General features: G+C 45.8%; 1 protein-coding gene across 1 annotated transcript in view; it reads right to left on the bottom strand.

Moving 5' to 3' along the window:
* Window positions 1–502: 502 nt before the first annotated feature.
* Window positions 503–15,708, bottom strand: part of CUBN (cubilin) — a 236,538-nt gene continuing 221,332 nt past the window's right edge. Inside the window, exons 64-67 of the mRNA XM_040434511.1 lie at window positions 7,861–8,042; window positions 3,981–4,146; window positions 3,273–3,508; window positions 503–671 (exon numbers count right to left, since the gene is read on the bottom strand). Of these exons, the coding sequence (XP_040290445.1) occupies window positions 564–671; window positions 3,273–3,508; window positions 3,981–4,146; window positions 7,861–8,042 (692 nt within the window). The 3' untranslated portion in view covers window positions 503–563. The remainder of the gene's footprint in view (window positions 672–3,272; window positions 3,509–3,980; window positions 4,147–7,860; window positions 8,043–15,708) is intronic.

Below are 15,708 nucleotides of genomic sequence, written 5' to 3'. Positions count from 1 at the left end.
CTGTAAATGAATAAAAAGTAATCAAAAAGTCATACACACCCCAAAATGGTATGAATAAAACCTACAGATCGTCTGGCAACAAATGAGCCCTCACACAGCTCCATAGACATAGCTATAAAAAGTTATGGGGGTCAGAATATTACAATTAAAAGATAAAAAATATTTTATAGGCCTCATCATCCCAATGCTGGTCTGTGGAGTCCTGAAAGGCTTTCCTATATGAAGCCTATTGCCAGTAATGTGTATGTGGGAATCAATGTTTTGTAAACCCAGAGATACCAAAACACACACCCAAAAAACTTTTTTCATTTTTTTCCATTCATTTTATTAACATATTTTTATTTACTAATATTTCACAACCTTGAATGATAGCAAAAATCTCACATTCTACATTATTCAATGGCAGCTTGTGTAGTGTAAGTGAATATGACGATGGTTTGGCCACCTTATGGAGGTGACGCTTCAGTGTAAATTCCTTCTGACTTCCGTTTTCTGACGGCTACGATACCAGTGTAATATGTAAACCCAGTGTGAGTTTCCGTCTCCACGGCTTCTTTCCCTCTCTAAGAGCTCCAGACAATTCTAAAATATGACGGAATCACAGCGTAATCGGCATGAAATTTGATGAACACATGATGAGATGTGGTGTTGAACGATGCTATGTTTCCATCCTGTAAATAAAACAAGAAAAAGGGGGGGAAAACTGTAATTAAATGGTTATTTCAGTATGTAGTTAACCCATTATTAACCAAATATAATGCCTGTCCATTTATCTTCCTCATTTTTTTGGTCTAAAATTCTGTGCTGATTTCTTTTTTACTATACCAGATATACTAAACATAACTTTTTGGCTACCTGCAGCCACCACTAGAGGGAGCTTAGGAGTTTACTATTATTTTGTTCAATGTAGGTAGCTCCCTCTAGTGGTGGCTGCAAGAAAACAGAATTTTATTCAACCTTAAACTTTTTTTTTTTTTTTTTTTTTTAAATCAGACCCCTTCAGAATGGCCAGATCCGTAGATCCGAGTTCATACTTACCAGGTCTCCGCCGTTGGGTTCAGGCTCCATCACTGCACAGCCACATCTGCAGTTCCTGGGTCTCTGGGAATCAATATCCTATTGACGGGAGTGCACTTGAAGTGTCACCCATGCAGTATGTCACTGGGTCACCTGCCGCAAGGGGGACAGATCACCACTGCAGCCAATCACTGGCACGTACAATGTTAATTCACAGAGATCCAGGACCTATGGAGGCAGCTGGAACCCAGCAACGGGGACCAAGTAAGTATGAACCCTGCCGCTGTTCTGGCCACTCAGAAAGGGTCTGATACAAAATAAATGTGGAAAAAGGAAATTTGGGGCCTGGAGCAGAAATAGGAGCATTTTCCGGAAGGATTTTTTTTAACAGTTTCCAATGAAAAATTGTTGTTTTCTGTGATTTAATTAATATCATATCCTCAAAGGACTCCTTTAAGACTCTGATCATTATGTATGTTTGGGTCAAGCAGGTGAAGTATACTTGTTTGATAACCTTTTGTTTTAGGCTACCTGTCAGTGGAATTTTTAAGAAGTTATTACGCATTAAGGTCACCACCGTGGGCCACATGTCACGGCGGACAGGATACCAGATACACAGAAAAATAAACAAACAAGTGTCTAGGCGAGAAGCTGGGGATCAAGGTCACCAGCTCTCCCTATACTTCTATGCCCACGTTCAGACCCTGAAGGTGGGAATAACGTGTCCTCGTGCCTGGGCTGAAAATTCCCTAAAATCCCTAAGATGGTGAAAAGGGGATAGAGGCAGCCTGCTCCCTCAGAACCTGGAGGGGGCAGGCGTCTCTCTAACAGCCTAGACAGCCAACCACAAGAAAACAAAAAACAACTTATCTTTTCTGAACAGGAACAGCAAATCCTTCTTTCCTTCCTTTCACAGAGCCAGACAGAAGCTATAACCCACACAGGACACTGGGAGCGGGTGTAATTTAACTCAAACCAACGACCCCACCCAGTGCACCTAAAGGGAGGCGGATATAGCTCAACTCCAAAACAAAAGGCTACACGCGTGCTGCTAACCTGGCAGACCTCCGCATATAGCCTGAGCAGGGCATGACACCACATTTATCAGACTGGTGCCAGCGTGATAGCGCTAGGAAACATACAATTGCAATCCAATATTACGCCAAGTTTTTTTTATTGATATGTGCCTTTATTAACTGCACTGATGTACAATATCCATATCCATGGTGTAATGTATCTGGTATGTCATCCTCACAATACTATTGTTAATCCCTTCCCGACTGCCCACTGGCTATATACGCCCTATCTGGCAGATAGCACCTGTATGAATGGTCAGACAGCCCTTTAATCTCAGCTCTGGGGTTAAAGCTCCTGCTCCTGCAATCTAGTAGGTACAGGTCGGGTCCCGGCTGTGAGACACAGCAGGGACCCTAAGGAGAAGGCAGGAGCCTTTTATTACTGCTCCTGCCTTCTCCTGTGCTGGAAGGAGAGCGCTGCACGACCGCAAAGGAAGGGGAGCAGGGGGCGAAACGCTACCTCTGTTTGTCCCGGAGGTCAGTGTGCTCCAGAGGTCTTTTAATGACCTCCTGGAGGACATATTATGTGCCCAAAAAAATGTAAATATAAGTTAAAAAAAATGTAAATTAATTTTTTTTTAAATGCCATCGCTAACAGAGACCATCACAATAGTCGCCCTTTTCCATTAAAACCTATGCATGTTATATATCAAAATGATCATCACTAAATAGGGAACCCATTGCAATAGTTTAAGAAATAAAACACTATAATAAAAAAAATCTTTTTAATAAGACTTAGCAGTTTTCTCCCAAATTAAACCTAAAAAAAGGGAAAATAAATCTCTTAAAAAACAGTCTAATAAAAAGTCCTAAGTGTCAAGTAAAAAACATCGCAAAAATTATTTTGGTAGTCAAACAAAAAAGTTAGGGTCACTAAACCACCACGTGCACAAAATCACGAAAAAATTGCCTGGACATTCAGGCCTTTTTGAGCCCCAGTCAAGGGTTAAATGTATTTATCTCCATTGAAATGGAAGATATTAGGCACGGCCTATGAACAAAAGCAGCACAGTTTCTGCAAAACAGAAGACCCATTTCTCTCCCTCGACATCTGAGGTGCTAAATAAAAGAACAAAAAATCTAAACCTGAAAAGTCCCCTTTTGGCCACTAGAGGGCACTCGAGCTTACAAAATAACTGCTATAGAAAGCAAATGAAAAAAAAATTCCATAGAACATACCAATCCACAAAATGTTCTGATGAGCGGCGAGGTGGGGTCTGGTCCATCGTAAATCCTGAGGAAATTTTTCTCGCAATCTCCTGGATCATCCATGCTAAATGCATCGAAGCTTATGCTGACCGCCCTCCTGGAAGGAGCAGCTATGGTCCATTCGCAGTCTGTGTTGTTGCTGTAACTCGCAGGATATTCAGGACTGGTAAATGAGCCGTGATCACCAAACAAGGTCCCTCCACAACCTGCGGATGACACGATGGTTACTTATGTGTTTTTTTGCAATACCGTCATACCCTCCAGTAGCATGAATGGTGACCTCTCCTGTCCAATAGCAGTCGCTCATTACCTAACACAGGGATGCCCAACCTGTGGCCCTCCAGCTGTTGCAAAACTACAACTCCCAGCATGCCCGGAAAGCCTACAGCTATCAGTCTATAGCCAAGCATGGTGGGAGTTGTCGTTTTACAACAGCTGGAGGGCCTCGGGTTGGGCATCCCTGACCTAACACATAGGCCTCTTTATTGCTATTATTATGTAGTTACCAAATATATTAATTAATTATGCCTTGACAGTTATGAAAGGTAAGTGACCCCCATAATGTGCAATTGTTGAGGTAAAGATAGAATCAGCAATTATCACATATAAGGAGCAGATGGTTTCATCTTTCAAGCTGCTACTTGTAGTTCCACACGTCAGACCTGAGGCATTACTTACCTGCTGGAGAGGACGTCCAGATAATCTCATATCCCTCTCTAGATGTGATAATATCAGACTTGAAAAACAGATGGAGAAGATTATTTCTGTGAAATATTGGGTTAGGGAGACTGTTTCCACAATATGTACCGAGCAGCGGAGAATCACGAGAGCTTCCGTTCCTCACCTGCAGATTACCAAAGACGAGAAAATCGTGGATATAACTTATGTTGAAATGCAGGAAAATGTAGTGAGAAATGTTATCAAGAATGTCATAGAGAAATAGGGGGGCCACAGTGTCCGTTGTGGGGGCGTGCACTACCACGGGACCCTTGTCACAGACGTTTCCGCGACAGGTGGCAGGAGATCTGTGAGACTGGCAACATGTGGTTTGATCTGACAGGTTTTCCTTGAGGATCAATAGGCGTCTGTGTTGTTTCTGGTAATGGCCCCACTCCTTGCCTCCAGGTGTTGCTTATGTGGGCATTTAACCTTCCTTATTTATAGTTGCTTCTCCCACTATGCTGTGCAGTTTATGTTGTGGATTGCTTGTGTGTGAATCTCGGCGGAGCTAGTTCCTGGTGCTTCCATTGCCCCTTTGAAGTTAAGTCTTTCCTTTCCCTTTTTGTGTTTTTGTTTGGGTTCTGTGTGTTGCATTTCCCTGTTGTTGTATAAGGCCTGTAGGAGACTCCTGTTCGTCCTTCCTTTTGGAGGAACAGGTAGTCTCGTCCCTGCCACCTTGTCCCTTGCCCTGAACACACCTACCTCTGGGGTCTGTTCATACTGGTAGTCAGTCAGGATTTTGGTTAGGGTTTTACTAGGAGATGTCCATCTTCCTTCCCTAGTTCTCAGGCCTGATTCCCTGTTCCCCCCTTCCCTCCTATGCTCGGTGTGCTGTTTCCCTCCCACACCGAAGCGTGACAACCCTATATCAGAGTTCAGATCCCCTATCTGAGCTCCAACAAACATTCTACTATTTCAGTGCTTCTCAATTATTTTCTGTCATGCCCCCCCTAGGAAGAAGAAAACATATTGCCCCCCCCCCCCCCCCCCCCCCGCGCACGCGACTGTAAATAGTATCATTTGTCTATAAAATTGTTATAAGTACTGCTACTGGGGCTCCCTCTCTCCAGCCGTAGAGTTGCTAGGCAACCGATGCCGTGTGGGACGCCGCTTGTGGATGACGGACACTTATGGGGGGATCTGTGGATGACGGACACTTATCGGGGGATCTGTGGATGACGGACACTTATGGGGGGATCTGTGGATGACGGACACTTATGGGGGGATCTGTGGATGACGGACACTTATGGGGGGATCTGTGGATGACGGACACTTATGGGGGGGATCTGTGGATGACAGACACTTATGGGGGGATCTGTGGATGACGGATACTTATGGGGGGGATCTGTGGATGACAGACACTTATGGGGGGATCTGTGGATGACAGACACTTATGGGGGGGATCTGTGGATGACAGACACACACTTATGGGGGGATCTGTGGATGACGGACACTTATGGGGGGATCTGTGGATGACAGACACACACTTATGGGGGGATCTGTGGATGACGGACACACACTTATGGGGGGATCTGTGGATGACAGACACACACTTATGGGGGGATCTGTGGATGACGGACACACACTTATGGGGGGGATCTGTGGATGACAGACACTTATGGGGGGATCTGTGGATGACGGATACTTATGGGGGGGATCTGTGGATGACAGACACTTATGGGGGGATCTGTGGATGACGGACACTTATGGGGGGATCTGTGGATGACAGACACACACTTATGGGGGGATCTGTGGATGACGGACACACACTTATGGGGGGATCTGTGGATGACGGACACTTATGGGGGGATCTGTGGATGACGGACACTTATGGGGGATCTGTGGATGACAGACACTTATGGGGGGGATCTGTGGATGACGGACACTTATGGGGGGATCTGTGGATGACGGACACTTATGGGGGGCATCTGTGGATAACGGACACTTATGGGGGGAATCTGTGGATGACGGACACTTATGGGGGATCTGTGGATGACGGACACTTATGGGGGGATCTGTGGATGACGGACACTTATGGGGGGGATCTGTGGATGACGGACACTTATGGGGGGGGATCTGTGGCTGGCACTGTTACAGGGGGATCTGTGGCTGGCACTGTTATATATGTGCCATCCACAGACCCCCACCCCTTAACTGTGTCATCCACAGATTCCGTGTGCCCGCCGCCGCCGTTTAAAGTTATTAAACATGCCCCCCTCACTCCTAATAGTACCGTATATCCGAATTTCTTCTGTATAATGCCGGCAGGCGGGCCGGGCGGCCGGCGCGTCCCTCAGTGACGTCACTTTATTCATAAAGCAGGCGTCGCAGACAAGTGACGTCACTGAGGGACGCGCCAGCCGCCCGGCCTGCCTGCCGGCATTATACAGAAGAAATTGTGCCATCCGAATTTCTTCTGTATAATGCCGGCAGGCGGGCCGGGCGGCCGGCGCGTCCCTCAGTGACGTCACTTCATTCATAAAGCAGGCGTCGCAGACAAGTGACGTCACTGAGGGACGCGCCGGCCGCCCGGCCTGCCTGCCGGCATTATACAGAAGAAATTCGGATATACGGTACTATTATGAGTGAGGGGGGCATGTTTAATTACTTTCAATTCAATAATACATTTTATAATAGTATACCGGAGGGAGCGGTGGGGCGGGGCTATAGTACAGTGACCGCACCGCCCCACCGCTATTGCCGGCCCCAGCTCCTCCTCCCAGTCCCTCCTCCGGCCCCCACTCCGTACATCGAGTCCAGCGCCTGTGCCGGCCTCTGATCAGAGGAAGGGAGATGAGCGCTTCCACAATGGAAGCGCTCATCTCCCTGCCGCATATTACACTGCGAGCTGTCGGCCGCCCGGCGCCCCCCTTTACGGAGCCTGGCGCCCCCCCTGGGGGGCGCGCCCCACTATTTGAGAAACACTGTACTATTTAAAGGCTATGGACACCTTCGGGGCAAATTTTTATGATTGCATTTTTCTCATTTCGGGATAAAAATTATTTTTTCAATTGGTCTTTAATAAAAATATTGAGCTGTTCTGTCACTAAGGGTTAACTGTTTTTCTAGCTGTGTGACTGGCACTTTCACTTTCACATTGTGCCGTTCATCTAATAACCCTTATCTCTATACTACTAAGAAGTCATAAACACTTATTTAAGCCACATTCTTATCAGTAAGATAAGAACTGAGCCATAATGAGTGATTATAATGTCAGAGATCAGAGATAAGGAGCCCGTCAGCTCCCTGACTGATGTCGCAGAGAGAAAATTCTGAACCAGCTACTAGACAAACTCAAAGCTATGCAGAGAAAAAGACTCAATATTTTTAATAAAGACCAATTGAAAAACTCATTTTTAGCTGAAAATGAGTACAATATAATAATACAAAAATTTGCCACCAAACTTGTACATAGCCTTTAAAGTTGAGTCTGTCAGCAGTTTTGATCATACTAAACTGCTGACAGTGCTAGATAGGGTCTGGAGAGGGCATGATAAACATACAATTTGCGTAGCTTTTATTATCAGCAGTGAATATTAACTTTTGTTCTGCACATGCAGAGAGAGTGGAGCTTCTAGGTGTAACGGCAACGCCCCCGCTGCTCCTAGAGGCTCATTTGCATATATTGAATCATCATTTTTCTCAGTAATGCGGGCACATATGAACATGGGACCAACACAGATGTCTTCAGCTGCCAAGCGCACGTGGTCAGCAAGTTTCATAGGTAAAAATCAGGCTCAGACCATCTACAGGACAGCCCACATGCACCCTAAGAGCTACAATGCAAACCGCTAAGGATTTCTAGTCAAATCAGTGGAGACATCTGTCAAATGCTTACGTCTAGGTAGTCGTAACATGTTGAACCAACTTTCTCTAGATGAAATGAATGGAAGAAGAGAGATATTGAGTGGTTCTCCGGAGCCCTGAGGATTATGTCACATTCCACTTTGTTTGGGTAACTCCCCGGCCAGCCTGGACTTTTCAAGTACCCAAATGACTGGTTGTATTCCCGGCTACAGTCTGAAAAGAGAAGAGAAGGTTCATCATTCTCCAAAATGATCACATTCTGGAACACTGGAGACTCCAGATTTACTAGGGCTTGTGTTCTGTATCTTAAAGTACATTTATATAATTAGCAGATGGCGGTAATATTGGCAGAGCTAGTTTATCTGGAATGGAACCTTTTTGTCCATTCCAGCCCTCTCTAGAGAGGGAGGAGTTTAGTTAGTGAAGGTCAGTCTAGCCTTCCCCTTCTAGGTGAAAGGTTGTGTGCAGAGTCTAGTCTACCCTCTTTAGAGAGCCTAAGAGAAGCCAGGAGGAAAGGTTCCCTGGATAAAGATAAAAATACAGACAAAGCTAAAGACATAGTCAGACTACAGAAAGTTAAGTACAGCAGAAAGGAAAAGTTTCTATTTAATCCTGACAGCAGAGGTCTGTACTCAATTTGTTCCTTCATCTACCCTTTTCACTGCAGTGATCGGCCACGCTTGGGGTTTCCAGTGTATCCAGGTAGGAGCACCGTGACACGTGCTACACCACCAAGGGACATTAGGCCACCCTTGCACCACTTTGGCATTCCTATCCTGGGTACCACCATTCCTACTAAAAGGGGACTGTCCCTCGTTCCTGAAATGCAACTGGCGTCACGACAAAAACACTTTCCCTTTAAGAACCCCAAGTAGTGCACTTCCATCCCTGGCCATTCCAGGAGGGCTGCTTTAGCTGCTGATATCTCATGGTATGGTATTCCAGGCTTTCATACAAGACCAAAATGACAGTTAAAGTCCAAGCTTTAGAAATAAAGTCTGGAATAATCGCAGGTAAACCTGTTTTTACTTTCACTTTCAGCTGCATCCACTGTATCCCATTTCTAAAAGTGATATCTTACCATGTACTGAAGATATTGCTGTCATTAACACAATACAAAGCCCATATCTCTAGCTGGTACCAAACCAGAGATATGAGCAGCTAAAGTAGCCCCCCCCCCTGTCTGTCTGGAGGAGGAGAGGGAGCAGTTGCAGAGCTGACAGGAGGAGGAAAGGAAAAATAGTAAAAAAATATATATAAAAATGTGCCATTTTACTGTAGACACCTATTAAAAATCTTCAATAAAAAAGTGACATTTTTGGGAGGGTTTTTCCAAATTTTACCGTGATTGTTAAAAGGTTAAAGAGGCCATGGCGCGAGGCCAGGGAAGTAACGTTCATTGGTCACATGGCCTAGCGGTTCATTGGTCAGCCCCATTTAAAGCAGGGGTGCTCAACCTTTTTTGGTCTGAGGGCTGCATTATCACATCGATCTATATTCATCTTGATAAAATATACAAATCAACCGTCAAGTGATTGCTTTTATCAGCTGATCAGCGGCCCAATATCAGGAATGGGCATTCCTATGAGCACTGGTTCCCGGCAATTGGTCCGAATATCAAGCAGTGTAAGGCCGAATGCACGCGGCGGTGTCCGTGGTATCCCGGCCTGGCATCCTGCTGACAGAAGGAGCGCATGGCGTCATTGGTTGCTATGACGCCTTGCGCTTCATGCCGCCGCTGCACTACAGTAATACACTCGTATAGATCATAGGAGTGTATTACTGAAATGCACGGCGTTATAGCAACCAATGACGCCGTGCGCTCCTGCTGTCAGCAGGATGCCAGGCCGGGATACCACGGGCCGCTCACGTCCGTGTTCCACGGCCGTGTGCATTCGGCCTAATAGGGGCTTAAAGGGGTTTCCAGTAAAAATAATTTTTTAACAAGTTCCTACAATTTTTTAATACATTTTTGGGGGAAACTGTACAAAATATTTTAAAAAAATAATTTTGTTTTCAAACTATAGCTCCTTATTTTTTTTAAATATGCAAACTGACACCAAAATAAATTATTATAATGAGTTCCCTATTTTGTGTCGGTCGTTTTGTTATATAATGTATAGTTTCACATGAATAAGATGATAATGGCGACTGTTTTGGTTGGTGTGGGTGATTTTTTTTTAATGTTTTTTATTTATTTAATTTTAAACTTTTTTTAAAATATATTTCTGCTACATAATGTCATAAAAAGACCTTTGTGGGACACTGACACGTTTTGTTTTATTTTCAACTTTTCCTTTTAATTTTTTTATTGTATTATTTTTTTTTTATAGTTGCTTTACTACTTATTTGTATAAATATATTTTTGCACCTAATACGACCCTTTGAATGGTCCTGGGCTGCAATACAGCATTGTGCACAGCCGCTATACAATAAACAGCGCTAAGCTTGGTGGGCTGCGCTCCGTCTCTTCAAGCAGCTGATCGGCGGGGGTGCTGGAAGTTGGACTCCCACCGATCTGATATTTATGACCTGCCATGAGGATAGCTCATCAATATTGTACTCCCCAAAACCCCATTAACCATATTAACCATATATAATGTGATTAATAACCCATAGCACTACATCAAACTTGAATATTATGCATTTAAAGGGAACGTGTCATCAAAAAATTACCTATTGTTTAAATCAAGTTTTTATGTCATAACATATTTTTTAAGAACATTTGGTGATTTACTGTATTTTTAACTTTCAATGTCACTCCTGAAACTTGCAGTTTTTGCTCTGTCCACTAAGCCTAATAACAGGCACCACTTCTTGTTGTACAGAACACATCTTGGGAGTCATCTCCTTATTGTCACAGGTAACACCTCTATTATAAAACTGGAAGCAGATAACACAGGATCTACCATTCACAGTAGGTGATAGTAGGTCACAGCTTATCTACTCCCCCTCCCTGCACAGTGACCCTTGCATAGGTTACAGAGTACGCCCACAATACTCTCCCATAGAAGCCAATGAGTCATCTACAGGTTCATGGCCGCTGTAAAACATATCTCTGAATGTTGTTAACAGCAAGTAAAAGGGTTGGAAGTCAGTCTTCTGATAAGAGACGCTGTACTCTTCACAGTCATTTGCTATGGTTTACCTTTTGACCCAGTTGCGGTGGCAATACCACCTAGTTACACTGCTATGTGACTCTTTCTAAGAACATGCCAGCTTTCTTATATTTGTGCATTTCCCCAGCACATAAAAGGGGTTTTCTTGTACTTAGATATTGATGTCCTATACTCAGATATCAGATCAGTAGGGGTTTGACACCTGCCATCCCCACTGATCAGCTGTTTGGGCAGCTGCCTAGGTGGACACTATACAGTGGACAGAGCCAGGTGGACATGGTGCCATCCACTGTGTAGAGGCCGAGTTGGGGTCCTGCAGCTCAGCTCCCAATCAAGTCAATGTAACAGCAACGAAAACTAAGGGCTGTCTTACACGAGCGAGTCCATTGCGGGAATCGCGCTCCGTGTGTGAGTGTGATCCTCCGCTCTGGACTTGCAGGAGTGCACGGCATTATCATCATTTATAATGCTATGTGTCTCTGCTTGACCTTATTAATACAGAATCATACTGACAGCTTTATGTCACTATGATTCTGTGGGAAAAAAGGCCATGCAGAGACACATAGCATTATAAATCATGATAATGCCGTGCGCTCCTGCAAGTCCAGAGCGGAGGATCACACTCACACACGGAGCGCGATTCACGCAATGGACTCGCTCGTGTAAAACAGCCCTAAACAGTGGACAGAGCCTTCCATCCACTGCATAGTTTATTGCACCGACGGCAGCCTGAAACAGCTGATCGGTGGGGGTGTTGGGTGTTTGACCGCCACTGATCTGATATCCTGAAGATAGGCCATGAATATCTAAGTCCCAGAAAACCCCTAAGTGTGCCATGTAACTTCCACTTATGATGATATGCAATGTTGTGATGATATCAGATATTTCATGTACTGTGCCTTTAAGCCACTGTGAGACGCCAGCAGGGGTAGGGTAAATGTAGTGCACTACTGTGGGTGAAACGCCCATGGCAGTACAGTGTAGTTATAATGTCATGGACAGTCATATTGCAGTACTTCAGACCTGAGGTTATCTGCAATGCCTGTCTATATGGTTTGTATTATTGTTTGTTATGGCGTTTATTTCCAGTAAGAAGTGGATGGCAATGGTTGGCAAAGAACAGGGTGGTAGGAGTGGGCAGGAGGAGAGGAGAGGAAGCATACTATGGATTCTCCATAGAGAAACAACTAAAGAGAGTCTCAAGTAAATCCAGACAGTAGGGTGAACAACTACATCCAGCAATTAAAGACACTGCTGTGAGGTGAGGGACTATGGCTAAGACACCCATCACCCAGACTACTACTAGGCCAGTACAATACTCCTGCTAAACTGCAGCCAACCAATCTGCATCCATCATCCTTACTGGGGCCAGAAGATTTTTCTTAAGTTCAGTTACTATTGGATGTATTTGAAGTTATACTTTGCACTTAGTAAAAGAGACTTTTAAATGTTTAAAGGGGTTGTCTCATCTCAGACAATGGGGGCATATCGCTAGGATATGCCCCCATTGTCTTATAGGTGTTGGTCCCACCACTGGGACTTGCACCTACTTTATATTGGGAACGGAGCCCTGCAAAGTGGTGGATGGAGGACTCTGGTCCGGCCACCACCAAGCGCTCTCCCCATAGAAGTGAATGGGATAGCATCGTATATGACCGGCGCCACCGTTCCCATTCACTTCTATTGGCCCGACAGAAATAGCCGAGCCAGTGCTTTTCTATTTTCGGCAGCCCCATAGAGAATGAATGGAGGGCGGCTGCGCATGCGCAGTGCTCCCTCCACCACTTTTGGGGCTCCTTTCTTGATATAGGTGCGGGTTCCAGCGGTGGGACCCGCATCTATCGGTCGGCGGGGTAATATTCTAGCGATATGCCTCCATTGTCTGAGATGAGACAACCCCTTTAAGTCTCGCCTCATTCTTCAATACTAAATTTCCACTGTACTGATCCCCAGGGAGCAACAGCCTGAGAGAGTACATCATGACCCAACACTTCATCAGGGCCACTACCACTCCCATCCTCTTCACCAGCTCCTCCGGGGGTCGCTGCAATATGCCTTGGGCAGGATATGATGGACATTGCAGAGACCGTACTGGAGATAGTGGGATCCGTCCTGTGTGCACTATAAATGTGTATGGTGGGAATAACACTGAGGTTATGCTGACATCTCCTGACCAGCTGTATTATCACTGTTGGATCATTTGCTAGTTTTGGACATTTGTATCATTAAAGGGGTTGTTCATCTTCTGGGAGTCTTTCAGCAGACCACGTCTTGTGACTGTGACCTGCAGGAGGAAGCCTACTGTACTTACCTGCTCCCTGCTGCTGCTGCGTCCTGGCTCCTTCAGTCCCCTGTCACGGCCGCCCTGCTGGGGTCTTCTGCGTTTAACATCCCGTTTAAGGGCTCATGCACACGACCATATTTTCTTTCCTTGTCCATTCCGTTTGTTTTTTTTTGCAGCCCGTATGCGAAACATTTACTTAAATGCTAAAAAAATGTGCATTCCATTTCCGTATGTCCGCAAGTCAGTTCCGCAAAAAAATAGAACATTTCCTATTCTTGTCCATTTTGAGACATTGTTACAATAGATTCACACAAAAAAAACAACGGATGTCATCAGTTTTTTTTTCGCGGATCCGTGTTTTGCGGACCACAAAATACATACGGTCGTGTGCATGAGCCCTAATGCTGCTTCAGCCAATGTTTGGCTGTAGCAGTGACCTTCCCCCCCTTGCATCACGTGCTCTGCGTACCTCATGGTCAGTAGCAGGCAGGAGATGGACGAGTGAGTTGATGCTGCCGGAAATAAGTCCAGCAATATTCCTGCATGTAACTAGCTACAACAGCGCAGGTGATACTGGTAATAACGGTGGAACACCGCAGGGATTAGCTAGTGCATCTGAAGCCAAATATTACATAGGAGTTAAAGGGGTCGTCTCTCACTTCAGCAAATAGCTTTTATCATGTAGAGGAAGTTAATACAAGCCACTTACTAATGTATTGTGATTGTCCATATTGCTTCCTTTGCTGGCTGGATTCATTTTTCCATCACATTATACACTGCTTGTTTCCATGGTTACGACCACCTTGCAATCCATTAGTGGTGGTCGTGCTTGCACACTATAGGAAAAAGCACCAGCCTATTTAGTGGCCGGGACCGTGGGAGCGCACATACTTTAGGACAGTGCTTTTTTCTATAGTGTGCAAGCACGACCACCACTGATGGATTGCAAGGTGGTCGTAACCATGGAGACGAGCAGTGTATAATGTGATGGAAAAATTAATCCAGCCAGCAAAGGAGGCAATATGGACAATCACAATACATTAGTAAGTGCCTGGTATTAACTTTCTCTACGTGATAAATGCTATTTGCTGAACTGAGAGACCCCCTTTAAGGCCTCATGCACACGACCGTTGTGTGCATCCGTGGCCGTTGTGCCGTTTTCCGTTTTTTTTCGCGGACCCATTGACTTTCAATGGGTCCGTGGAAAAATCGGAAAATGCACCGTTTTGCAGCCGAGACCGTGATCCGTGTATCCTGTCCGTCAAAAAAATATGACCTGTCCTATTTTTTTGACGGACAACGGTTCACGGACCCATTCAAGTCAATGGGTCCGTGAAAGAACACGGATGCACACAAGATTGGCATCCGTGTCCGTGATCCGTGGCCGTAGGTTAGTTTCATACAGACGGATCCAAAGATCCGTCTGCATAAAAGCTTTTTCAGATCTAAAGTTTTCACTTCGTGAAAACTCAGATCCGACAGTATATTCTAACATAGAAGCGTTCCCATGGTGATGGGGACGCTTCTAGTTAGAATATACTACAAACTGTGTACAAGACTTCCCCCTGCTGCCTGGCAGCACCCGATCTCTTACAGGGGGCCGTGATCAGCACAATTAACCCCTTCAGGTGCGGCACCTGAAGGGGTTAATTGTACTATCATATCCCCCTGTAAGAGATCAGGGCTGCCAGGCAGCAGGGGGCAGACCCCCCCCCTCCCCAGTTTGAATATCATTGGTGGCCAGTGCGGCCCCCCCCCCTCTATTGTAATAATTCGTTGGTGGCACAGTGTGCGCCCCCCCCCCCTTCCTCCCTCTATTGTATTAATTCGTTGGTGGCACAGTGTGCGCCCCCCATCGGCCCCCCCTCCCTCTATAGCATTAGCAACATTGGTGGCCAGTGTGCGGCCTCCCATCCCCCCCCCCACCCCATCATTGGTGGCAGCGGAGTTCCGATCGGAGTCCCAGTTTAATCGCTGGGGCTCCGATCGGTAACCATGGCAACCAGGACGCTACTACAGTCCAGGTTGCCATGGTTACTTAGCAATAGTACAATAGTAGAAGATTCATACTTACCGGCTGCTGCGATCTTCGTGTCCGGCCGGAAGCTCCTCCTACTGGTACTGTCACTTACCAGTAGGAGGAGCTCCCGGCCGGACACGAACATCGCAGCTGCCAGGTAAGTATGAATCTTCTACTATTGTACTATTGCTAGTAACCCGCTGCCACCAATGATCGGGGGGGGGGAGATGGGAGGCCGCACACTGGCCACCAATGTTGTTAATGCTATAGAGGGAGGGGGGCTGATGGGGGTGCGCACACTGTGCCACCAACGATTTATTACAATAGAGGGAGGGGGGGGGGAGGGCGCAGGGCGCACACTGTGCCACCAACGATTTATTACAATAGAGGGAGGAAGGGGGGTGGCGCACTGGCCACCAATGATATTCAAACTGGGGAGGGGGGGGGGGGGGGTCT

Source organism: Bufo bufo, chromosome 5 (assembly GCF_905171765.1).
Source record: "Bufo bufo chromosome 5, aBufBuf1.1, whole genome shotgun sequence".
NCBI classification, from domain to species: domain Eukaryota; kingdom Metazoa; phylum Chordata; class Amphibia; order Anura; family Bufonidae; genus Bufo; species Bufo bufo.
This window is presented reverse-complemented; position numbering and strand designations above follow the sequence as displayed.